Source organism: Polypterus senegalus, chromosome 10 (genome assembly GCF_016835505.1).
Source record: "Polypterus senegalus isolate Bchr_013 chromosome 10, ASM1683550v1, whole genome shotgun sequence".
In the NCBI taxonomy this organism is placed as follows: domain Eukaryota; kingdom Metazoa; phylum Chordata; class Cladistia; order Polypteriformes; family Polypteridae; genus Polypterus; species Polypterus senegalus.
Window position 1 is genome coordinate 126,052,001 of NC_053163.1, and position 27,727 is coordinate 126,079,727.

The window sequence follows — 27,727 nt, forward strand, 5'->3', positions numbered from 1 at the left end:
CCAGGGTAAACTCACAGCCCAAGGGTTAGTACCTCAGTTGCGTTACTGCCAGTTTGATAGCCAATGCCTCCTGTTCCACCGCCACATACCTGGTTTCCCAGTCCAGCAGTGTCCTGCTCAGGAACATAACAGGGTATCCAACACCATCAGCGCTTTGGTTTAGCATGGCAACAAGTCCTGTGTTCGAAGCATCAGTCTGTAGGAGAAAAGGCATTGAAAGGTCAGGAGTCATTAGAACAGGTGCCGATATAAGTGTCTGCTTCAATATCCCATAACATGTTCTGAGGGACCCGTTCTGAGGGACCGCAGAGCTCCCAAAGTACTGTCCCACAATAATAGCATCAGACCTTCGCTGCTTGAGCCTTTTTCATATTCTCTTTTAATATTGCTCTAATTTTTGTGAATCTATTGCATAATTATGCAATATATTCCAGAATATTAGTGGAAGAAAGAGCCTCTTCCTCCCATCCTTCTTTTAGAATGCCCAATATCGTTTGGTGTTGACACTCATATAATAACTCAAAAAGAGACAAGCCTGAGGAAGCTTGAGACACTTCACGATAGGCAAAAAGTAAAAGGGGGAGGAACTGATCCCAGTTCCTCTCATCCTTGCTGACCACCTTAAGTAACATTTCCTTAGGAATTTGATTAAACCTCTCTATGAGATAGTCAGTTTGAGGATGAAATACTGTGGTCTTTAAGTGTTTGATTTTTAGCAACTTGGCCACTTCCCTGAACGTCTCCAAGGTGAAAGGCATCCTTTGGTCCAGCAAGACTTCTTTAGGGATGCCGTCTCATACAAAGACCCCTAACAATTCCCATGCAATAGCTTTGGAATTGGCTAGTCTCAAGTGAATAGCCTCGGAATAATGGGTAGCATAATCAACAAGGATGAGAATATATTTATATCCTCTAGCTGAGGGATCAAGTGGTACTACGATGTCGACCCCTATATGTTCAAATAGGATGTCAATCAGGGGAAAGGGAACCAATGGAGTGCGGTCCTTTTTGGGCATCTGATGTAACTGACACTCCAGACATAAAGCACAGAAATGTCGGTCCTCCTAGTGGATTCCTGGGTAATAAAATTGGAGTTTGATTCCCTCCACTGTTTTGTAGGCTCCAAGATGGGTGCCTAGAAGGTGGGAATGTGTTCACAAACCTACCACCAGAATGTCCATGGTACTAGTAACAGTGACAGGGTCTTCGGCTGAACTGCACAGGAACAAGAGGAGAGAGTTTCAGGTGCCAACGTGTGACAAATATATATATATATATATATATATATATATATATATATATATATATATATATATATATATATATATATATATATACTGCTGCTGCTCTGTCATCTTCGACCTGGGGACACTGCAAACGGTGGCTGGAGGGGGTGATTTTGCTGCTCGCGCAGTGTAGTGTCCCTTGGGCGGCTCTGGTTGATAAATGGGAGAGGTTCAGGACGGAGGCTTGATGGGGTGATTCGCTGCCCCCACCACGCCGCCGCAGGTACTGCTCCTGACTGCCCCATTCGTTCTTGGCAGGCGACTGGTGATGCTGCAAGTGGTGATCCAGTTGTGGCTGAACTGAGGCCATTGAGGGTGAATGGGGCGGAGGGGGCAGCATTGTATAGTGTGCCTCAGGTGGCTGCCTGTTGAATGGGGGCGGTGGTGGGTGGTTCACTACCCGCCTTTGGCCGCACCCTGTTTGTTCTCGGTGGGCAGACACTGCAGAAAGCATACTGCATGCAAGTGGGGGTGACTGTGTGGTGGGCAAATGGTGAATCGCCCCTCGCCACCCCCATTCATTCTCAATAGCAAGCCTACTTGTACTTCCTACATAGCAGGAAGTTGTCTCTCGTTCAGTATGCCAGACGTGCTGACGAGGGGTGCCTTCCTGCTGTGATAGCGTGAACAGTGCTGTGCAAAAGAGCTCAACTTAACCTTTAGTCTTCACCCTTCAACAATGTCTCTGAAATACAAATCTGATGCAAGTGCTGGTGATACATAAAGAAGAGAAAAACCATCACCATGGAAAATAAAGTAGAAATTATAAAAAGGTCAGAGAGAGGTGAAACTCATTCATTGGCAGAGCACTTGGTTACAGTCAGTCAACAATAGCATTTACTAAAATAATGTACCTGTTCCGACTTACATACACATTCAACTTAAGAACAAACCTACAGTACCTATCTCATACGTAACCCAGGAACTGCCTGCATATATATTACATTGTTTACTGTCAAATGATGCAAAGAGTATGCAACACGTGTTTCGCCCTTATTTGGGTTTATCAGGCATACACATTCCACTGCACCCCTCGCAGGAATTGAACCTTGCCATTCTTGGACGTCAGCATCAGAGACGAAGTCCCTTTATGCTGCGCCACGGTGTGTGGTTCGTTTATTTGATAGTCTGGAGATCGGAGTAATTACATTCATAGCGTCCGTAGTCTGAGTCTCGATCTGATTGTATGGGTGGTTGCCTACCAGGTAACGCATGTGTTTGGTCTGCCAGTCAGCAAACATACCCCCGGGAAATCTCAGTTGCGAGAAGCAGATCATAGAATGTTACATCCGTGATTTGATTCCCGCGAGGGGTGCAGTGGAGTGTGTTTGCCTGATGAGCCCAAATAAGGGTGAAACGTGTCGCGCTGCGAAGGGGGGCGGCTGAACGCACGTTAAGGAGAAGCGGTCGGATCATCTGCTGACTTGTTGCTGCTGCTTCTGGCACACTGCGTGTTCTGCTTATCTCTTCACGTTGATCATTTAAAAGTCTGTACAGCAGCTTCCCTTTTGCCACTTTGCATCTCTGCCGCTCATGTTGTGAAGGGACGGGGGGCTTAACGCATGCTAAGGAGAAGCGGTGCCCGGGCGTGGTTAAATCTCTTTCACGAAGGAGTGTAACGCTGCTAGCGTTGTGAAGGGAGGCAAATGAACGCATGCTATGGAGAAACGGTTGGATCAGCTGCTGGCTTGTTGCTGCTGCTGCTGCTGGTGCACTGCGCGTCAATCATTGAAAAGCCTGTACAGCAGCTGTCCTTTTGCCACTTCGCGTCTCTGCTGCTTTAGTTGTGAACGGGCAGGGATTGGGGGTGGTTGAATGCATGCTAAGGAGAAGTGGTCGGATCATCTGGTGGCTTGCTACTGGTGGCGAGCTGCATGTTCTGCTTGCTGTTTGTTGTTGTTTTAAGAGCTGGGAGCACATGAAGTGTGTCTGCCAAATGCATTCCAACAACTGCTAGGTTAGATGCCCATGAATTTGTTTTAAATGTTGTCTCACTGCCTTGTCTTGTGTGACGTTAAAGTGTCTCTTAAATTGTCTTCCGAGAAAATTACGTCTCATCTCCCTAGTCTCCCTCCCCATACATATAATTAGGGTGATGCACTAAGAGCTGCAAAGAGTTGATGTTTGTACAATCATTTCTCCACAAGGCCATTAGGTATAGTTTGCTTACCAATAAAATAAATTTCAACCCCATTGTGAAACTTTTAGAGGTCCACTCCATTCTAAAACATATTATTTGTATTGCTGCTATGTATGTACTCTTGAGTGGGATTCTTAAATGTCTAAGTGATTAGTAAACAATAAACAATGTAATAAAATGAAACAGATAACATTCTACTACTAAGGTGGAGTCCCCAGAACATTCTAGTAATAAGGGAAAGTTTCCAAAACTATTTAGTATTAAGTAGGAGTTTCCAGATCATTCTAATAGTAAGTAGGAGTTTCTGTTTTAGCCCTTTCTGATGAGAGAGTCTCAGCAGAAACATAGAAAAGGTGATGCAAAGCCTGCACCTGCCACCATTACCAGGCATTCTTTTCCATCTTAAGCTGACAGATGAATCTGAACATCTGAAGCTGGAAGATCTGGTAACACAAACAACAACATGATTCTTTGAAGTCCTTATGGAAAAAGGCAAAGAAAAGGTCTTAGTTGTTTCTAAAGAAATCACCAAAACAATGGCAGATGATGCAGCCTTCAGTGAACTTTGTGTTATTCTTCGACTGGTTGCAAACAGATCAGGTCAGATTCAGGTCAGGTTGGGGAGCATGCATTGGTACAGCATGTTGCCACACCCACCACACGACGAAACAGCTCAGGGTCCTGGTTGGCAACCCCCCAGGCAGACACTCAGTCCAGTCCCACCCTCCGGAAATTAACCTCTATCTGCCTCAGCCAAGTGTTACATGGGCGTCACCTTGGCCTGGTCCAGCCACTCGGGTCCTCAACAATGAGGATCCTGCGAGCCAGATAACCCTTGGGGAATCGTGCCACATCTCCGTAGTGCTGTAACTGATGCTCCCTCACAATGCAAGTAATGTGCCTCATTCAGGACTACATGAGGAACCGCTCATTCGACACAAAGTCAAACCAGCAGCACCCAAGGATTCTCCGAAAAGACACAGTACCAAAGGAGTCCGGTCTTCATCTCAGGTCACTGGATAGTGTCCAGAGCAGACACATAAAAGCCTACTTCCTCTTTGCCTTCATAGACTTTTACATTGCTGTCTGAGGGATATGAAAGTATCCAATATGTATTTCCATACTTCTCTGTTGTTTGTAAATCATGTTATCCTCTTGGGCAAGTGTAGAGGCAATTGTTCCATTACCCTAGCAATCACACAGAAAAGGCGGCAATTTAAAGTTCAATATATATCATCTCACTTGTGATCATAGTACAGTATATGAGTATAGTGACCATAATAAAAAAGATTGTGGGTGCAGTTCAATGACATGACACTCCTGCACAATGTTACTGGACCCATTATTTCTGATATGAAAAAATGTTTGCCAATACAGGAGGATTCCAAAGTACAGCTGCTGCTTCTTTGAATTGAAAGGAGCTTCTTAGAGGTGCTTGTTCATCTATAAGGTTGCCCCCCAGGCACCTCCCACTACCTGACATAGCCTACTGGGAGATTACCTATGAACAGACCAACTGCAGTGATTAATATGTGGGTTATATAATCAGATGTTACATAAATTTAAGCACATTAGGCATCCGGAGAAGGTGTTGCCACTGCGCATAAATGTTTGCTGTTTTTGATTACATAACCAAAATATTTATCACCAGTCTGGAAATTACTGGTGTAATTTATTATTTTGCTTTGACAAGATGAGTTAGTTTTTTATTTAAATTTGGGCTTCAAAATGGAGATTATATCTTAAAGTATAACTAGTAATGATTCCTAAGCACTATGTGAAGTTCAACCTTTGAAACGCAGATCTGTGCTGAGGTGCGAACTACAGGTGATTACAGTTAACAGTGTAGTAACAAGCAATAAAAATACAATGCAAAATGTCGCTTTTAATGTTGACAGAAAATGAGAGCTACTTGAAAGCAATGGTTAAATCATATAAGTATAAAAAATCATACACAAGGTTAGCTAGTATGTAAAACATAATAACATTCTCATCTAAAAATTATGCCATCATTATGCATTATTAGAAATTTTTTTATATACTGCACATTACTGCATGGCTCAAAGCACTGAATAGACCACTAAATAAGTAGCCAATAACCAACAAAGAGATAAAAAAGGTGTAAAACACACATGTATGGAGAACAAAATAACATACACATTAATATCTTCAAACGTGCTATTTTTGAGTCAGAGTCTCGGGATGCGGCCAGCGCTTAACAAGGTGATGTCATACACAACACAAAAGCCAACCTCAAATGAGGTGCCATTCCTTCACAGGACCCGCTCACGCATGTATATATTATTTATCTTCATTTTCAGAAAGAATTTGTTAAGGCTGTGGTGGGCTGGCACTCTGCCCAGGGTTTGTTCCTGCCTTGCGCCCTGTGTTGGCTGGGATTGGCTCCAGCAGACCCCCATGACCCTGTGTAAGGATATAGCGTGAAGGATAATGGATAGATGAATTTGTTAAGGTATCACATGAGAGATTGGGCATCAAACTCAAAGAAGTGAAAGTACAAGGTGCAGTGTGTAAATGGATGCTGAATTGGCTCAAAAAGGAAAGACAGGGTTATAATAATAATAATAATAATAATAATAATAATAATAATACATTTTATTTACATAGCACTTTTCCCATGCTCAAGACGTTTCATTGAGTTTCAGAAAGGAACAACAGGTATATATAACATTGGATACAAATGTTTCCTGAATAGAACACCAAAACAGATCGATGCAGGATACACAGAGGATTAAATAGAATAAAAGTCAATAAAGCAGAGTAAAATACTAAATTCGATATTAAAAGAAAACCTAGCAGATAACATCACTTTTGGTATAACACACACACACAAATTATACTGAGCATCTGGACAGTGTGGGGGCAGAATGTCAGGTTAAGTTAAACGCCTTCCTGAACAGATGAGTTTTACGCTGAAAGAATGAATGGAGTCATCTGATCTAATTAATTTCAGGAGGTCATTCCAAAGTCTGGGTGCTATACAGCTGAAGGCCCCGTCACTCATAGAGTGCAGGTTAGCGTGGGGCACAACAACGTTGTCAGAATCAGAGGATCTTAGTGGGCCAACAGGAGGGTAGTGATGGAGAAGGTCACTGATGTAGTCTGGTGGGAGGCCATTTAAAGCTTTGTAGGTTAATAATAGAGTTTTATACTCAATCCTGTAAGACACTGGGAGCCAGTGAAGGTGAAGCAGGTTGGGTTCATGTTAGGACTCTTGCAGAAGAATTTTGAATCAACTGGATCTGTGATATAAAATTAGAAATGGCACCTGCCAGTAGGGAGTTACAATAATCGATGTGGAATGTGATAAAAGCATGGACAAGTTTCTCAGCATTAGAAAAGGAAAGAATGAGTGAACACAGAATACATTACAGAGATGAAAGTAAGAAAGTTTCTTAATGTGGTTTATGTGGGCGGAATAAGAAAGGTCGGAATCAAAAATGACACCAAGATTCCTTGCATCAGAAGAAGGTCTAATGAGATCACTGTCAAGAGTGATGGAGAAGGAGCTCATTTTCTTAAGTTGAGCTTTAGTGCCAATTTGCAGGAGTTCACTTTTAATTTTAAAGAGTTCTGCTCCATGCAGGTCTTAATTTCAATGAGGCAAGTTGTGAGCTGATAAAGCCCTGATGAAGTTTCACCTTTAACATTTAAATAGAGTTGAGTATCATCAGCAAAAAAATGATAACCCAGTCCAAGCTACGAATGATATGGTCAAGGGTAAGCAGAGGGCTGAGGACAGAGCCCTATGTGACTGGCGTTGAGCTGGATCTGCTGTTGCCAAGACTAATAAACTCTTGCCTGTCAGTCAGGTAGGACTTTAACCACTGGAGGACAATGCCAGAGATATCCAGCATGGTCTCCATTCTGGGCAGTAGAATGTCACGTCTGACCTGAGTGTCAAATGCGGCACTAAGATCTAACAAAATTAATATGCTGGTTTGTTGTGAGTCTGATGCCATAAGAAAATCATTAGTTAACCGAAACAGAGCAGTTTCACAGCTGTGCTGCACCCTGAAACCAGACTGAAAGAGTTCTATCAAATTATTAGAAATTAAGTAATTGGTGAGTTGGGAGTTAAAACACCCTGAAGAACTTTTGACAGAAAAGGTAAGGGAGAAATGGGCCGCAAATTGTTAAGATTGTCAGCATAAAGACCAGACTTTTTTAACATTTGGGTTACAGAAGCAATTTTAAAAATAGCTGTCACAAAGCCAGTGTCAAGGGATGTAATTATTATTGTTGTAACAGTCGGGATTGTGGCATGAAGGCAGGATTTAAGAAGTGTGGTGGGGATGGGGTCCAGTACACAGGTAGTTGGCATCATCTTACAAAGCAGGTCATTAACAAATGCTGATGTGACTGGTGAAAATTCAGAAAAAAAAGCTGGATGGAGTGGGAAGAAAGGGAAAGATATAAATGGGTGATGGAATTATGTTAGTTGAATTATTTAGATCTTTAATTTTATTGTGGAAAAAGTGTAGGAATTTTTCACAGAGCTAAGTAGAGGAGGTAATTGGGTCAGATGCAGGTTGAAGTAGTTTATTAACTACAGTGAACAATACCCATCGGTTATCATGACCACTTCCCATTATTCTGCCATAATATGTGTTCTTTCCTGCAGTCAGCGCATCCCTGTAAACCCTCTGATGGTCAGAGAAAGCCTGGATGTGCCCGGTGAGGCCAGTCTTATGTGACATTCACTCAAGTCGTCAGCCAGCTGCTTTCATAGACCATAACTCTGAATTGTACCATGGATCTGAGCGCTTAAATGAAGCATCCTTATGCTTTAAAGGAGTTGTTTTATCTAGTGCTGAAAGAAGGGCAGTGAGTTATGATGGTACGGGGAATCTTATCAGAATTGGGTGATTATAACAGTGGAGAACATTCAAGATCAATGCTATTTTTAACATATTTAAATGATGTGGGGGTGGCACGGTGGCGCAGTGGTAGCGCTGCTGCCTCGCAGTTTGGTGACCCGGGTTCGCTTCCTGGGTCCTCCCTGCGTGGAGTTTGCATGTTCTCCCCGTGTCTGCGTGGGTTTCCTCCGGGCTCCCCGGTTTCCTCCCACAATCCAAAGACATGCAGGTTAGGTGGATTGGCGATTCTCAATTGGCCCTAGTGTGTGCTTGGTGTGTGGATGTGTTTGTGTGTGTCCTGCAGTGGGTTGGCACCCTGCCCAGGATTGGTTCCTGCCTTGTGCCCTGTGTTGGCTGGGACTGGCTCCAGCAGACCCCCCGTGACCCTGAATTCGGATTCAGCGGGTTAGGAAATGGATGGATGGATGGATAAATGATGTGGATAGCAATATCAATAACAAGCTGATTAAATCTGCAGATGATGCCAAGCTAGGTGAAATGACAGATAATGGAATCCATTGAATCATTACATTACAGCATAAAGGCTTAGGTAGATTTGTGGCAAATTACATTTAATGTAAATAAATGTAACATACAGGAAGTAAAAACGTTTGATTTAAATACACAGTGCGAGGTCTGATATGATGTTATTTTGGAGGAATTAGGTGTTAGGATTGGTAAGCATTGTTGAACTAAATGACCCGTTCTCTTGTTCTAATGTTTTAATATTCTAATAGCATGAGGGCAATGCGCAATCTGCATATAGACCGCACCAGGACAGTGGATCTGTGACCAGCAGAATAAAATAAGATGATGACTGTTTTCAAATATCAAAACGCCTTTTAATAGTTTTTTTTTGCTATTTTTTTACTTTTGAATACAAATTTCTCATTATTTCTTAAAACGTTATTTATTTTTTTACATAGAGAATATATATTTCTATGCGTTCTTAGGCGATTTAGACATCCCATGCGTATATTCATTTACTTAAAAAAAAATTCGTTACAAAGCTTACAGTACTTATCAATACCTTACAAAGAGTTACGCTTTTTATTTGACAATGCCATGACAATGGTTTAGATTTAGGTCCGTGCCGTTTATGGGGCTCTTCAGCTATACAGCGCCTTCGGGGTACAGGGTAAGTCTGAGACTGGCCGCGCACTCTCGTCGGTCGCTATCTCGCCGCACCGCACCGCATGTCCCTTGACTCGAGTAATTAGTGTGGATTGGCACCACCTGCCGCAATAATCACACAAAAATCAGTTTGTGGCAACACGCGTTTTGTTCGACATCTCTCTGTACGCGGAGAGAAGTTTTGTCCTTATTTTACGGATAATGTACATCTAAAACTCTTTCATTAAGATGCAGAAAAGCTGGAAAAAGTACTTTCTTCAGAAGCCACCGAGTGAGGTAACCATGGACGAGTACCTCGCCAGTTTGGGGTTGTATCGAAAAATTACAGCTCGGGATGCGTCATGCCTGTTCCGAGCTGTGTCCGAACAGGTGAGGAGCGAAGAAATGGTTGAGATTTAAATGAATACTCTAAATGGGAGTTTTGTGTGTTTTAATATTTTAAACTGTTTGATAACCCAAACCTGGCTAGTTCGGCGCAAAGTGGCGACCCCTTTGGGGTCTACGCCAGTGCGTTTGGCAGGAATTTCGGGTTCCCAAGTACTGCACAGCATGACCACGGCACCGCGCCTTGTGTCATTTTGAGGATGTGGTTTACCTCTGAGAAGTACGCGAAGTGGAGCTAAAAAGAGCGCCCTACATTAACACGTGTACTGTATACAAAGTAACGAGGCTACAACTCTCAGGGTATACATTTTTTCTCTTTGTTTCCCCCTAGCTATATTACTCTCAGAACTACTACGAGCGCATCCGAAAAGCCTGTGTCATGTTCATGAGGGCCAACCGGTGCAACTTTGAGCCGGTAAGTTACGTTTTGTTAAGCCCTTTGATGTATAACATGTATTTATTTTTGTTTGTTTTTCATTAGACGATTTTTTTTTTTGGTATTCCAAATTGTATTTTTGTGATAATGCTGTTCTTTAATTGTGTGTGTGGTGTGTTTTTTACTTGCAGAATAAAAAATGATTTAATATTGTAACTGTATCCATATCCATATGTTAGGATAAAAAAAAAATATAAACTGACGTGTATATAATTAGAGGCGGATTTATTGGTATGCGTAGGTGCCCCCACGACAGAGGGCCCAGCTCCAAATTGATAAAATGACGTACTGTTTTGTAACACTTACTAACTGACTGGTCGATAGTGTCCGATATTTTGAAAATTGATTTTAGGTTTGCGGACTCGAACGTCATTGTGCGGATGTATTCACTGTGGTGAATTTCTTTCTGGCTCCTGATCAGCCCGTGGCCATTCAGGAATACACATTTTTCTGTCCGTAGATGTAAACTTTTGCCTTGCAGTAAGCTCTTATTCAGAGATGTTATTAACCCTTTTAAAGTGTGATACGAAACGTAAATATTGATCGGAAAGTGGAAAAAACGGAGCAAGGGAGAGCCAAAGTATATTGAAACAACTTTTTTTTTTTTTTTGACGAGGTTAAAGATGGTTACTTACCCGCTGCTCCTAATTCTGACACCCTTGGTGCAAACTTTGGGAAGCTGCAGGAAAAAAAAAACCCTCAACGTGGGTACCTGGATCAAAAGGACAGTCAAATTTGGCACACTTCCATATCTAATGAAAGAGATTTGCTGTGTTGAGTAAACGGTTTAAAAAGCATTGGGCCATCCCAATTGTCACACTTTTTTCAGTTGACTTTTACTCGGCCCAACATGGGTACCTTGTAGTATTGCCGACATAAACATTAGACAGTCTGCTTCTATATCACACACAACCCGTGAAGGGTCGTTTAACTCGCATGCATAAAAAATCAAACTACTTCGGTTCTGTATATAACTCGCCAACATTTAGCAAGTACAGAAAATCCAGCGATCGAACTATGCATTGCAAAAATGTACTTTCTGAAAATTCTCTCGACAGTTTTTTCTGTGTTAAATTGGTAAGAAACAACATATGTGTAACTACACCTCATGAAATAGAATAACCACATTTAAAATTGTATAAATTAAACCTTGAACTGTAAAAAACTAATGGTTAAAATGAGTCAAAACAAATGCAAGTATATTTACATTTTAAGCAGTGTTCAACTTCCAATATCAATTGTTTCAATGTGCTAAAATTTGATGAATTATTGCTGTATTACTAGACTCACAATAAAACTGGATTACAACACAGAATATCCGTAAAAATGTATGCAGTACAAAAGAGTGTTAAACCTATGTCTTCTCAAATTTCTGGTTCTCATTGTTTTTTTTCCTCATATTCCAAAAGATTTAAAAAAAAGTAAACTCTTTGCTATATTATAATTAATGGATGTACAGTATAAATAAAAGAACAATATTATAAATTGTTTTATATTTAGTTAAAAGTAATGACTAGTAAGCCAATAAAAGCAACTTAGCCAAACGCTCATCTCAACAGAGAGTTTAATAATGACAGAATTTGTTTACAGCATTTTCCTTTTCCACACTATAAAAACAAATGTTTCTGTTTAACCAAAAAATAAATATTAATGCAACAGTTTGCAACAAGTTTTTGAGTTATCTCAACATCTAACAGAATTAAGTAGATTCTACTAATTGGTTAGTTATGTAACTTAGCTTTTCCTTAACATGTGCAAGTATTTTAAACACTGTGTTCTTAACTAGGAACATAAACACATTTTTAAGTTGGCTGCATTTATATAAAAAAAAAAAAAAAAAATTGTTTTAGAGTAAGTAAAGGTATTTTAAGTATCATCTATCCATTTTATAAACCCTTTCATCTGGTGCAGAGTTGTGGGGCAGTCTAAGCCTATCCAGGCAAGCAGTGGGTTCAGGCAGGAACAGTCCCTCTGGACAGGGAACTAACCTACTGCAGGGTGAGCACACATGGATAGTTTAGCATTGCCACTTTACCTAAGGACAGTGGGGAAGAAACCCACACATACACAGCTAGAACATGCAAAGTCCATCACCATGCTACTGTGCCACCACCATATCCTCTTGAGTTGACATTTAACATATTTACATTTTTCAAAATAGTTTTATCTCATTTGATAGCATTTCTGAGTTAAATTGTGCCGTCACCATAAATCATCTGTTCTATCACAAACGGGCGTTTGTACAGACTACAGACAGTCTTGTTCAGTGGGTAGATAACATACTATGAACTTGTGTCGACATGTTAAGTGTATGGGAACTTGTCTTGCAAATGAAGGTGGAAAGAAATTGCATCTCCCAACCAACTTAAGTTACCACAACAATTTTTTTTCTTTTGTATAGAGAATTAATGAAATGGAGTTCAGATATAGTAAGTTGAAGTAATTACTATTATTACTAGGTTATTAAAACCTATTAAATGTTTGCAATTCAGAAAATTTTACTAAAACATTACGTTTGAATTTCTACCTTGCAACCAGGCCTTTAAGTATTTGCTAAAGATCCCCTGAATTATTTTTCACAATGAAATGGAACAGTGGTCTATAATTTTGTCAGGTGAATGATTGATTGGAATCTATTATCCGTCAATTGAGATATTGTTCTATGCAGTGGTAATGTTAGGTTACGGTGTCCATCCATCCATCCATCCATTATCCAACCTTCTACATCCTAACTATAGGGGTCACGGGGGTCTGCTAGAGCCAACATCCAACACCGGGTGCAAGGCAGGAAATAAACCCTGGGCATGGCGCCAGTCCACCGCAGGGTTATGGTGTCCTATTTAGGTCTATTTTTTAATTAATTTTTTTTTTTAAATGTATAAAATAGGTTCCCATTAAGGCCTTTGTGTAGAGCCCTGTGACATGGTAATCTGCCATTATTAATGTCAATTTATGCATCTCTGGATTGCGCGAGCCAATCCGTATTAAGAGCATGGCTGAGTAAATTTCAAAATATTTCTTTCTGTGCACCTACAACCTTTCTAACCAGAAGAATTAATTAAATTGGCCTCGGGTAGAATTAATAACCTGCACATTGAGTTACACGTTGTACCAGGGAATAATTGAAAAATTCGCACGTGAGCGTCGGTAGGCTTCGCACCCTAGGAACCAAGTTACCCAAACTGTTCTGTAACATGTCAGTAATTATTTACCACTCTGATGCTGATCTTTCTGATCCTAAAATAGGTCATTATGGCAATAATTGACAAGAATTCATAAATAATTGCAGAATTACGGTATTTGAGGGTTCCTCTAGAGTGCCTCTTATCTCTTGCGTGATTTGGCTCAAAAAGTAATCGGCACATCATCTCATAACAGGCTTCAGTTTCGAGTTTGGTATTTTTCCATCCGTCCAATTTTAGCTCTTTTACCATCCTCAAGAAACTGACACACGGACACACACAGACCCATCATAGCGATATCGATGTTTTCAGTCTCTGGCGATCCTAAAATACTGAGTACCAGAGATCGAAACTTTTGATGAACCTAAAACTTTCGCTTCTCCCCCAAAGACGATAGGTTATGGTGAGGGAGGGTGCAAAGCAAAACTAATGCAATATATCATTCTCAAACCTGATTAATCCAGTTTGGGTTTGTGAGGGGCACTAGGCAAAGAATAGCTCACAGATGACTGGGTGTGTGATTCACACCCACAGAAGTGTATCCATGATGCAGCAGTAGTCTAAATTTCAATTATTCCTGTATCCCTAAACTCTTTGGATTAGGCGTGAAAAAATGAATATAGGGAATGATGATTGAAAAGGAAGCTGCAAATGTTTATTTCTGTGAATGTTCAGTTTATTACATTTCCTTTGCTGGTGGGGATGAAGTGAACACAGGTTGGTAGCAGTCTTCCTCAATTAACGAAACAGAGTGGAAATCTGAGTTTAACAGAGAACTGTTTGACCAAGGCACTGAAATATTCCGTTGGAAATGGAGAAGTAGAATAGTATTTATGCAAAATAACAAAAGGTAATCTTAAACATATCGTAGAATAAGCACTTTTGTGTGCACAGAAACTTAGCCTAACATACAGCCATTCATCCATCAATTTGTTACTAGAAGAAATGAGGAAATGGGTGATTTTTTTTTTTTTTCTTTCTAATGTTTGTTGTAAACATGCAGTAGAAATACTTTTGTAAAAGTGGAAACTTTGCTTTGCTAAGTGGACATGTTTGGTAAGGTGTAGGATTTTAGTTTGCCTTATTGCTCCATTGTCCCCAATTGTAATTGGTTGGGCAGTTGTGTACTTTTATGAAGTACACTAATTTAGCAAAACAAGTTTCTCAAGGAAAAAAATTGAATGACACCGTAGTGTAAATCTTTAAAGCACTTAAATGTTGATACTGGGTGGCAATTTTTATAAGGATGTGTGTCAATATAAATAAAACAGAAAAGCTTTAATGATCTTGGATAATATTTTTTGTTTCAATGCTCCAAAGTTAGGAGGACTGCTAGGTGCGGTTTGTTGCATTTAATGTGTACCCATAAGTAGGGCTGCAAAGATTAGTCGATGAGAAAAAAATAGACACAGGTTTTTTTTATTGTCGATGCGTCATTAACAGAACCTTCAATATAGGCTCCAGTCACAAAGAACCACATTGGTTTTTGTAACTGCAATGCACTACATGAATGTCTGGGGGCAGTATAGTATGTTGTTGTTTGTCAAAACTGCACACAGTCCCAACAATGAAGAACGATGTCTGAGGAGAAGAAGAATGTAGAGGGAAATAAATGTGGTTGCAATGGCGAGTTGGATAGAGGAGGGGGAAATTGAGACAGACTTTCTAAAGTGAGGGAGCACTTCACCGAAAAAGGAAAAAAGTTGAATGCAGATTATGCAAAGCAGAGCTTTCTTTTCATGGCAGCACCACCGCGATGAATGAGCATCTGAAACGCAAGCATCCTGGAGCTGTGATGCCACCGCCTCTTGAGAATTTATGCTGGCACTGTTAGTTAGGGTCAAATCAGGAGGGGAGGGAGACCGTAAACGACACTGAGAAAATAAAAGTGAAAAAAGCTAACCTTTACATGTAAAAATTTCCACCCGATCCGTTTGTTTTCAAATAATGTTGCATTAGTGTAATTTTTTTTTTTTTTTCCTTTTTCCTCTGATTGGGTACTATTCAGGTCATACAAAGATTTCTTCAAAATGTCACATTTGTCTTTTTTTTTTTTTTAATTCTTCCTTCCCCCTGGTGCTGGGTGCTGACACCAGAAGGCGTGAGCTTATTCAGAGCTAGCAGGAGCGGCGATCAAAGCACATGTACTGTTCAAGGCATGTGCGGGGTCCACTGAGAAAAGAGCATTCATGGCTCACCTTGCAGAGGAACATTCTTTCCTCTGCATGTTGTGGAGTCCTGTGCAGACTGGACAAGATTGGGGTGGGGGGGAAACACGGCCACTGATTACAACCAAAAGAAGGTACGTGAATGAATATGAATAATGTTGCATCCGTGCCACAATGTTTTCCAAAATGTACTATAAGGTTATAAAATAATTCCAAATATCATATATACTTTAATGTCTGTTTTTTTTTTGTCAGTGTGGCTTTGACATCACGGGCCATAAGGCGTATACTAATTCAACATAAGCAGGAACACTCAATAAAACTGAATAAAAAAAAAAAATCAAGTGACAATAAGATACGAATGAGGCAGATTCGCCAGCATTTGTGTGTCAGCTTTTATCCATCCAGATCAGAGAATTTCTAGTTAGATTGTCTCAAAACACCACTTGCATCTACAGTTATTCCCAGTTTCAGATAAAAAGTAACAGTGTCAGATCCCTGTGAGGCCATAGTATGTATCATGATTGTGACTGAGAGAATAAAAGTGGAAAAAAAAGGTTACTTTTATAAGTACTATAAATTTACAGTGGCTGTTACAGACGCAAATCAAATGTATGTGTTTATTGTATAATATTAACAATAACAGCAACTCGCTACTCAAAACAGTAAATATATGAGGCAGTCAGAATTGAACAGGGGACTCTTGATTATAAATCAGCAATTCCTACCTCTGCACAACGGAAGCTATTGTATCTTCCTTGAACCTTTTGTGAATTACAGTAATCAATACAAGACAGTGTGAAACAATGAACCAGAGTTTGAGCGTCATTAAAGGATAGGAATGGATGGAGGTGGGCGATGTTACGGAGATGATAGAATGAAATTTTGGAAAGAGACCTAATGTGTAGCTCAAAGTTAAGTGATGAATCCAACAAAATGCCAAGATTTCTGACAACAAGGTCGGGTTTGACAAATGTACCATCAACAGAAACAGAATTTGGATACCTTAAAGTTGTGATTTTGGACCTACCAGTAACACTTCAGTTTCATTGGCATTACATTTGGGAAAGTTATTTTTCCATCCATAGCTTAAGATCTGTGATGCAGTCAGTGAGTATGCTAGGAGGTGAATCTGTACTAAGATATAACAGTGGAAGTTAAGGCCATGTCTGTGAATAATCTGACCCAAAGGAAGCATATAAAGTAGAAAAAGAAATTGCCCAAGGACTGAACCCTGAAGGACATCATGCAACACAGGTGAGGTGGAGGATTGTGTGACAAAAATGTTGCCTATTAGAGAGATATGATGTGAGCACTTGAAGGGCTAAGACAGCGATGCCTACAGCAGAGAGAAGTGACAGGAGGATTTCATGATTAACACTGTCAAATCTTGCACTTAAGTCAAGAAGGAGAATATTAAGTGAACCATAGTCTGCAGACCGGAGAAGAGGTGTCTCTGTGCTGTGTATGAAAGCCAGACTGAAAAGGCTCATAGTGTATTGTCTAGAAGGAAAAACATGGAGTTGTGTAACAACCGTGCGTTCCATCACCTTAGCCAAAAAAGGGAGAGAGGCCTGTAACTGGAGAGAAAGGAAGGATCCAGGTCAGGTTTTTTAAGGATTGGGGTAACTGCAGCAGTTTTGAGGGCAGTAGGGACAGAACCTGAAATGAAACATTTATTTACTAAGTAGGCAACAAATGTAAATGTAAAAACAAATTGCAAAAAAAAAAAAAAGAAATCCAGAAAAGTTTGCACAGAAAGTTGTGTGCCTTGTCTTATTGACAGTAAAAATGTAATCTTTAGATATATCTGGAATCATTAACTTCAGATTAAAAGTACAACACAATAAAACCCCAATCACCCAACCGTCGCTGCCAGTGAAGGTCACACACTGGTTTTTTCACTGTTTTTCCTCCTGCAGAACTATGAAGAGCCAAAGCACATCTCTAAAGTAATTGCTTATTGGCAGAAACTAACCCTAATCGCATCAAAGTCATTTTTCAGGGTGCAGCCTTGTGCATACCTGTACACAGACAAGAGTTTTTACAGTTTTGAATTACCCTTATTTAATTGTTGTGGATGTGGTAGAAAACTAGAGTAGCTATAAAGAACCTACATGGAAAGGTTCCGTCTATGTAAAACCCTCCCATAATTTGTGGTCCATTATGAATACCGGTCACTGTGAATCAGTGTTGCTTATTATTGTGATGCTCCCACATTTTGTGTATATGCATTGTAAAGCTAAAGCTGATGTTTCTGTACAACACTAAAGGGATCGTAGTTTCCACCAAGTCCATAAGATCTGCGTATTAACTGGTCTGGTATGAGTGAGTGGGAGTGTTTTTGTGTCTAATGGTTTGGTGTCCTTTGGTTTATCACCTTGCCATGTATTTCTTGAATAGGCTCTAACCACCTTCAACCATTTGAATCATCCTGCCCAAAACAAATGGATTGATGGTTAGACCATAATTAAGTTATCTGACTTGTGTGTTATCCCGCAATTCTTAACAATGTCTGTAATATTGTTTACAATCTCTGGCTGAAATAGAAGCTTCGATGTAGAATGCTTAATAACTTTGTTTTAAAATAAAGCTAAAATAGCCATTTCAATAGGTTTTCATTTTGAAAACATTTGTTTTATTTTCTCCTAGTTTGTAGAAGGATCATTTGAGAAATACTTGGAGCGGTTACAAGACCCAACGGTACAATATTTATTTGTCTTTAAATTTCTATCATTTGAAGATGTGCTTTTTGTGTGTGTGTTTTTAAATTTTTGCTGACCTCTCTTTCAGGAAACAGCTGGTCAGGTGGAAATTAAGGCACTTTCTCTTTTGTATAAGTAAGTGGTTTTTTTTTTTTATTTTGTTTATTTATTTTTTTTAAAGCATTTTCATTTGCTAAGTCCTGGCAGAGAGAAATGTGATTCACCCACATTTCTGGAATTTTAGTTATTTATCTGACTTTAAACAGCAGTTTGACAGTTTTATGTGAAAAGTTTTAATGCATACATTTAGATATTCTACGCTGTAATTTCATTTTAATATACAGTAACATTTACAGTGTGCCCGGCAGAAGTGCCATATATTCTGTCAAATAGAATGCAGAAGTTATGTTAAAATGGAGATGGTAACTATAGCACTTTTAAAGTCCAGTTTCAATGGTGGAGAAGAGAACTAACAGAAATTTAGAGAAGGCTTAGTAATCCTTTATAAAAAGTTAACTGTGGCAAACTTTCCCTGACTTGCTCTTCCTACCAATCTTAAATGCCTACCTATAAAATCCCTTAGTAGTTGTCCCGTATTTTGTGATGGATTACCTTTTTAGAAGTCTAATAGGGATTATTTATTTTTTGCATATTGAAAAAATCTTCCCTTTTTGTCAAGGAGGGGGAAAAGATTCTAAACATGCATTTTCTTTAAAATGCGAAAAAAATGAAAGTTTGCACCAACTACTAGAATTTATGTTGATTAAGGAAACACGGGGTAGTGATGTTTTGTGTAATAGGTTTTTACCTTGTGTGTTTCTGTAGGAGATGTTTTGTTATATATCGTCATCCAGGAAAGCCACCCACAGAAATATCTGAAAAAGATTTTAAAGAAAAGGTGAGGCATGCTGTTATTTAAGTCCAATGTTTATTAGGCTCACTGTTAAAGTGATGTTGAAATAGACCTAAGCATCTGATTTTTGTTAGGCTGTATTTGTTTATATCTTGCATTGATCTTCCTTTCTTTTCTAAAGAAACGCTAGTTTGTATATACCAACTGTTCTCCATTAGCAGCACAATTGCTAAACCTTTGTTTTGTCTTGAAATTATGAAATAGTAATACATATTTTTAAGCAAACATCTTGAATTAGGGGGCAACTTCCTTGGCACATGTATTGCTGGTGCTTGTTGACCCTTAAAGCTACATAATTTAAAGTAATGCTGATTGATTAATATACTCAAAATTGTGGAACTTTTATTAATATTGCAGTTAATTCTCTAACATGTGGTTTATATGTCAGTATTCTGCCTTTTTGCTGGTGTCGTTTTGCTTGACTTCTCACTAGATGCATTTCATTTAAAAAGATAAATTTTAGTTGTATGTTAGCAATAGGAATTGTATTGGCATATTTTAACCCCTCCAAAAACACGTTTGTCAAATCTTGTAGGGGTCTATATATCTATACTAATAAAAGACAAAGCCCTCACTCACTGACTGACTGACTCACTCATCACTAATTCTCCAAGTTCCTGTGTAGGTAGAAGGCTGAAATTTGGCAGGCTCATTTCTTACAGGTTACTTACAAAAATGTTAAGTAGGTTTCATTTAGAAATTCTATGCGTAATGGTCATAACGGTCGACAACTTCCACCATGTTAAACTTTCTTATTTATGGCCCCATCTTCACGAAATTTGGTAGGCGGCTTCCCTGAGCTAACCGAAACCGATGTACGTACTTATTTCGGTGGTATGACGCCACTGTCGGCCGCCATATTGAACTTTCCAACAGTCTTTGATACCTATGGGCTCATCTTCATGAAATTTGGTACGCGGGTTCCCAACGCTAACTGAATCCTACGTATGTACATATATACGTCCATAGCCTGCAGCTCGGTCGCCGTGTGAGGCGGTGTTGGGTCCCCCATCCCAACGCCTCCCACGTTGTTGGCTGCCTGCCTGTATAAGGCTGTCAGTCGCTACGGTCTCTTCATTCCCTTCCTTGCTTCGCCACGGTATTCATGTGTCCCTGCTAACTGCAGCCTTTTTATTTAATCCACGGCTTCTCTGCTGTTTTATTGTTCGTTTATTACGATTGTAGTTATTGTATAGGTATTTTAGACTTGGTTTACATTGTTCAGGTATCCATTTCCTTTATCGTTCCAACCGTACCCACATTAATATGTCTATCGAGGTGATCACCATCGATCAAAGAACTGTCACTTACCAAGTGGTTTCCATGCCTGGAGATGGCGCCTGCCTTTTCCATTCTCTGTGTTACATATTGCACGGCCATATCAGGCTCACTCTTGATATCTGGAGGAACATTGTGTCTTATGTATTAAATGCCTGGGACAGGTTCAAGGTGTGGACTGATGACGGTACAGGAGATAATTATACTACACAGGAGCACTAAGAGTGAAATGCTTTAGCCCTTCACCTATGGTTCTGTATGCGAGTTGATGGTTGCCGCTGAATTGTTCGGTTGTTGCTTTCAAGTGTACCGAAATGGCCAAATATTTTACACCTTTGGACAACCGCCAATGCCTCTTAAACATCTTAGATTAACAGGTGACGATTTGAGTAGTGGACACTGTCTACATATATACATACACATCCATCCATCCATCCGAGCTGGGGGTGCCAGAATACATCGAGGAAGAAAAATTAAAAACATTATTTGTACAAAATCTTAATTTATCTATCCATTCCTAAATAATTAAATGGGCAGGCTATTTCGTATCAGTGCAATGCGCTGCTTGTTAAAACGGATGACTCCTGCTCTTGCGTGCACTTAGTGCTGCGCGGGTATTATGAACTATCGTATCTGTTCAAGTTCTATTTAAATTTTAAATATAGTTTTTATTTGGACGACAGAAATATGTTTAGTAGGAATGTAAGTTAAATTTAGTCATCATTGCATAAATTTTTCTTCAACATAGAAATTTAAAGACTAAATTCAACTTCCATTCCTACCAAAGATATTTCTGGCGACCTAAATAGAAGCTACTTCTATCCAAATTCGAGCTATTGAGCTGTCGCCCGCCTGCCTGCCTGAATAAGACACCCTCGCTTCGCTCTTGCTTTTTTACCGTTCATTTAATCATGGCTAGTCGAGGAAAAATTATAACATGGAAGGAGGATTACACTGAGTATGGCTTTACCAAAACAATTATTGATGGCGAATCGATTATTCATAAAGCTTCAATTGGTGATCTGTTTTTCTGCATTAACCTCATATTTTTTCATACTTCTCAAACCAAGAGGGTGCAAGGGTAAAATGAATCGGGAAGCGCTGATATATATACTGTATATTGAATATATTGAAATTAAATATATTAAAAGGATTATTAGGAACACCTGTTCAATTTCTCATTAATGCAATTATCTAATCAACTAATCACATGGCAGTTGTTTCAATGCATTTAGGGGTGTGGTCCTGGTCAAGACAATCTCCTGAACTCCAAACTGAATGTCAGAATGGGAAAGAGAGGTGATTTAAGCAATTTTGAGCGTGGCATGGTTGTTGGTGCCAGACGGGCCGGTCTGAGTATTTCACAATCTGCTCAGTTACTGGGATTTTCAGGCACAACCATTTCTAGGGGTTACAAAGAATGGCGTGAAAAGGGAAAAACATCCAGTATGCAGCAGTCCTGTGGGTGAAAATGCCTTGTTGATGCTAGAGGTCAGATTAGAATGGACCGACTGATTCAAGCTGATAGAAGAGCAATCGAGGTATGCAGCAAAGCATTTGTGAAGCCACAACACGCACAACCTTGAGGCGGATGGGCTACAACAGCAGAAGACCCCACCGGGTACCACTCATCTCCACTACAAATAGGAAAAAGAGGCTACAATTTGCACGAGCTCACCAAAATTGGACAGTTGAAGACTGGAAAAATGTTGCCTGGTCTGATGAGTCTCGATTTCTGTTGAGACATTCAAATGGTAGAATTTGGCGTAAACAGAATGAGAACATGGATCCATCATGCCTTGTTACCACTGTGCAGGCTGCTGGTGGTGTAATGGTGTGGGGAATGTTTTCTTGGCACACTTTAGGCCCCTTAGTGCCAATTGGGCATCGTTTAAATGCCACGGGCTACCTGAGCATTGTTTCTGACCATGTCCATCCCTTCATGACCACCATGTACCCATCCTCTGATGGCTACTTCCAACAGGATAATCCACCATGTCACAAAGCTCGAATCATTTCAAATTGGTTTCTTGAACATGACAATGAGTTCACTGTACTAAAATGGCCCCCACAGTCACCAGATCTCAACCCAATAGAGCATCTTTGGGATGTGGTGGAACGGGAGCTTCGTGCCCTGGATGTGCATCCCACAAATCTCCATCAACTCCATCCATCCATCCATCCTCTTCCGCTTATCCGAGGTCGGGTCGCGGGGGCAGCAGCTTAAGCATCCATCAACTGCAAGATGCTATCCTATCAATATGGGCCAACATTTCTAAAGAATGCTTTCAGCACCTTGTTGAATCAATGCCACGTAGAATTAAGGCAGTTTTGAAGGCGAAAGGGGGTCAAACACACACACAAAGGGGGTCATTAATATATATAAAATATTAATAATAGTTACTTTTGAGAATGCAACGTATAGTTTTGTCCAGGAGGAAAGCAATGTTGCCTCAAATCAATGGCAACCTTTTGTAGGGTGTGTCCCTGAGACTTATTGTCATCGCGAAGCAGAGCCTTACTGGAAATTTGAGGCATTTCAATTGAAATGGGAGATCAGAGGGTATAACGGTGATGCCAGGAATACATTCGGAGTGTGGTGTTCTGTTTTTTTATGTAGCTGCCTTCACACAGCTTCTCCGCTGCTTTATAAACGAACGCCATATAACGCCATCGTTTCTCCTTGCTTCGTGGTTCTCTACTGTTTTATTGTTTGTTTATTACGATTTCTTATAGTTATTGTTTAGCTATTCGAGACTTACTTTACTGTTCAGGTACCCATTTCCTTTATTAATCCGCGGCTTGTACGTTAATTTTTGCTCGTTTATTACGATTATATAGATATTTGATTCCGTTCTTTAGCTGACTGACTTATCATATAAGACGCTGCACTGTTTTTTTGTGAAACAGCCTTTGCACAGTTTCTCCGCTGTTTTATAAACGAACGACATATAAAGCCATCACCTTGTCAATTGTGTAATGCGTTTTTGAACAGGTTTGATGCATGGAAGTGATCACTCGTACTTTGTGCAGTCAGTTCACGTGAGCTGCTCTCTTGTGTGATGTTGCGATGTCCACGGCTTTATTTTGCGCGAGCTCACTCTTGAGAATGCAACGTATAGTTGTCCAGGAGAAAAGCAATCTTTGGGAGCTCTTCCTTCTTTTCTACGTACTGCGGTCACAGTCAGTTCACGTGATTACGTGGGCGGCGCGATGATGTCACACGCAGCTCCGCCTACCCACAGCCATCGAGCTCACGTCCATTACAGCATATGGAGAAAAATAGGTTCCAGTTATGACCATTACGCGTAGAATTTCGAAATGAAATCTGCCCAACTTTTGTAAGTAAACTGTACGGAATGAGCCTGCCAAATGTTTGCCTTCTACCTACATGGGAAGTTGGAGAATTAGTGATGAGTGAGTCAGTCAGTGAGGGCTTTGCCTTTTATTAGTATAGATACATTTTTTTTTTTTTTTAAAACGGTTACTCTGACTTTGGTTTCCACAATCCAAGGACATTGTTTGTTTGGTTTGTTTAGTATTCAACAGTTTTAAATGTAAGTGGATGGAAATTATTTATGGCAGTGGTTCTCAACCTGTGGGGCGGGCACCCCTAGGGGGGCAGAAAGTAACAAAGGGGGGTGCGAAGATGTGAAAAAAAGAAAACATGTAAACTACATCTATTGAAACCAAAACAAATTAACTTAAACTACATTCTGATACTAGAAAAATAATTAGATAAATGTCGATAAAAGTTAAGTAGGTATAATAAAATATGCATCTATGATATATCATTAATTAAAAAAGAACAAATTGGTATTAGTGGGCTCCTTTCAAAAAAAACTTAGGGGGTGCGATTAAAACTGTTATGAAAACTCGGGTTACAAATACTTAAAGGTTGAGAAACGCTGATTTATGACTTCACTTTTTTTGATAAAAGTAACAAATGTCTAGTTTGGATGACTTGCCATGTTTAATTGCTGATAACCTGTTTATTTTTCACCTACATCTGCAAGTGTGGTTGATGTCTTATGTGAAAGGCACTGCCTGGGAACCTTACCCGGTCAGACTTTGTCTCTACTCGGGTGCTACATGGCAGCCACAGATCGTCACATGACAACGGACAAGGGCTAAACGTTAATTTTCATCTTGTGAAGGACCTCTGGATCTTTATTTTCAGTTTGTACGTGGTCATGGTACTTCAGTTATAAAACGCAGAGATGGTTTGCCCTGTTTGGTGTATTAGCAGTACGAGGCTGTTTCAGCACAGGATGTTAAAAAAACTGTAGTCCTGTTCATTAAAGTACCAGCTGAACTTTTTCTGCTTTTGTTTAGAATCATGTAGTACTTCTCATATAGTAATGACTCCTCCTGTTTCATTAGGGGGCACTTTCCTGGATGGAGTTTTAATTCCCTGCACAGAATTATTGTACTAATTGTAATGCTTCACAATCATCTTTTCTTTCCATAAACCAGATGTTTTAAGTCATTTAAATTGATATGAGTAGTGTATTGATTCTACAGCTAAAACATGAGATCCGTTAGTGTCTCTAAAGGCAAGATCTGGGGCTGCCAGTGGCGTCCGCCAGAAGAAAAGTATGTCTTGGATATGGGTTTAGATTTAAGGGTCAACTTTCAGAACCACTCTTTCAATATAATGGAGAGTGCCATGCTGACCATGTTACCAGATTCATAGATAAACTAGTCATTACTTATATCATTGTGACCCTCAATGAGATCTGTTTTACAGTAGTGGTCTTTCACCTGCAGAAATTCACTTCTTTAGAAATGAACCGCTGCACAGGAACAGACTAGACTAGAAGATATCCAAGTGACGTGGCATTGTCTGGTGACTTGTAAATGTACTTTTCTTTAAAGGAAAAACAAATGTATTAAATGGATTCCATCCAACATGCAGGGCGAGCAATTATGTTAACATTTGAATGACTGAAACAATTTATTCACAAAACATACTTAATATGTGCAAGATTTACAGAAATGTCTCAACCTGTTCGCCATCATGTTCAACACATGTATATAGTATATACATAGCATTACCATAACATAATTTTGACTCGCCCTGTACATGTGAAAAATTCTCTTTAAATGCTTGTCAGTTTACTAAATCCTAACAATATGTCTGCTACACGCCTCTTCCAGCTTGGTATATCACTTGATAGTCCCCAGAGCTCCTAAAATCTGTCACAACTGCTGGTCCAAAGATAAGATGAAGATAAATTGCACCATTCAAAATGGCTTGGGAAACCAACTGAAAGTCATTGTCTTCTTACAGATCTCCGCTTTCTTAAAAGTTGAGGCTGTAAATCCAAACTGTAGTAATTTGAGCATGTAATAAATCATGATTTGTGGTCCTGAATTTGGAAAAGAAACAGCTGACAGTTGTGTATAAAGAGCAAAAAATTGTCTGGTTAATATTGCCGGCCAGGCTGCTGCTAACTGCTGTATCTACCACCTAAAGTAACAATGTAATCTTTGACTGGCAAGCAATGCTCTGAGACAAGCATGAGGAAAACCTTTCCTTTTTTTGCTAAAGATCCAGTAGCTTCTTGCCTAAAACTTGAGTCCTGGAGGGCCGCAGTGGCTGCAGGTTTATGTTCTAACCAGGTTGCTTAATTAGAAAGCCATTCTTGCCAATAATTTAATGTCCTGGCTTGTTAGTGCTTTAACTCTGTCAGGTCATTCTCATAACCTAGATTTTCTTCCCCTTTCCAAGGATATCATCCAAACGATTTGAAGGCTAAAGTGAAAGAGTAATTCTCAGTCCTTCACTTTTTTCTTTACATTCCTTACAAGTATTTAATTAAACCCAACAGTGCATGATAAATACACACAGGAGTAAACAGTAACAAGCTAAATGGAGAAATGCTGCTCTCTTTTGTCATTTGCCTCTTATTGCTAATTTGGAGCAACTAAAATCCGAGAATACAGCTGTTGAAGACTAAAATAAGCAATAAGTGTTCAAAATCTTAACAAGTGAGACAACTAAAGTGAAGCAGAAGTGTTACTTGAGCAATAAGTGTTTTTTTATTAAGCTAGTGGGTTGAAGCAAAAACCTGCAGCCACTGCGACCCTCCAGGACCGTGATTGACGACCCCTGCCTTGGAAGTATTTGAAATCATATTTGTTCAACCACAGACTCTGAATGTATTTAAACAATGCACCCTGAGCCTTAACTTAAGCAGTGTTGTTAGATTGTTATGAATGGTGTTCTTTCTTTTAATCATTCCAGTATTACAAGAGCTGCAAGTCAGGTAACACAATAGATGCGGAATCTTCACAGTGATTGCTAGAACGGTTAACTGTATGTCTACTTGTTGAAGTAAACCTAGTATAGTATACAGTCCATATCCTTCACTACAACTTGTCATACGTTAGTGTGGTAGCACACATTATTATCTACAACATAAATTGTATATTATTGTGTAACCTTTTTAATGTAAATAAATCAACCCATTAATTGCCAACACACACACAGTTTCTGCAGTGAAGCATTCTCTTTTTACTTTTAATTGTTTTCACAAGTGGCAGTCAGGCTAAGGATGGCTTAATTCACTTCATAAACATTTTTCCAAAATTTCTTAACTGTATTTCATACAATTTGCAAACTGTAGTTTGACACCAATAGAAAATTGGGGCTTTGAATATTTTTTAATTTAACACCTTTTAACATCTGATTGCTCATAGTATGGTATACATGTAATTAACACAGATTAGTCATCTGTTCTTTCATGGTCTTTAAATTGTAGCTTTTGTAAAAACGGTTAAATATTAACTGCTTAAAGCTGTAAACAAATCTCTATTGTCTCAGATTTGTAATTGTTCAGATCATTTCTTACCTGATGATGGGTGCTAGGTCAGTCTATCTTAATTGAACACTTATTTTTTTTTTCCCAAATTAATACACACCAAATACGGTAGAAATTAAGGCCTTGTTCACACGGGCGTTAAGTTTTTGGATAAACGAACTTGCTCTGAACGTCCTAGACGTTTGTTGCATTTTGTGGTGGCGATCGATTGACTTCTACACCGGCGTTCGTTTTTCTCTGTCTAACGCCAGCCTGCAGCCCAAATTGTAGTTTGTGTGTTAACCTGTGGAGGCAGTGTCGGGAACTGGATATGAAAGCCCTTGTCGTTTTTATTTGAGGTGCCTCCTTTCAATATGGACCATTTTGCTATGTTAGATATTATAACAATCACTGT

At 39.6% G+C, this 27,727-nt stretch overlaps 1 protein-coding gene across 3 annotated transcripts in view; it reads left to right on the forward strand.

Moving 5' to 3' along the window:
* Window positions 1–9,565: 9,565 nt before the first annotated feature.
* Window positions 9,566–27,727, forward strand: part of alg13 (ALG13 UDP-N-acetylglucosaminyltransferase subunit) — a 137,759-nt gene continuing 119,597 nt past the window's right edge. For all 3 annotated transcript variants that reach the window (XM_039766547.1, XM_039766549.1, XM_039766548.1), the window contains exons 1-5: window positions 9,566–9,809; window positions 10,156–10,239; window positions 18,263–18,313; window positions 18,404–18,450; window positions 19,141–19,213. In XM_039766547.1, coding sequence (XP_039622481.1) covers window positions 9,669–9,809; window positions 10,156–10,239; window positions 18,263–18,313; window positions 18,404–18,450; window positions 19,141–19,213 — 396 coding nt within the window. In that variant the 5' untranslated portion in view covers window positions 9,566–9,668. The remainder of the gene's footprint in view (window positions 9,810–10,155; window positions 10,240–18,262; window positions 18,314–18,403; window positions 18,451–19,140; window positions 19,214–27,727) is intronic.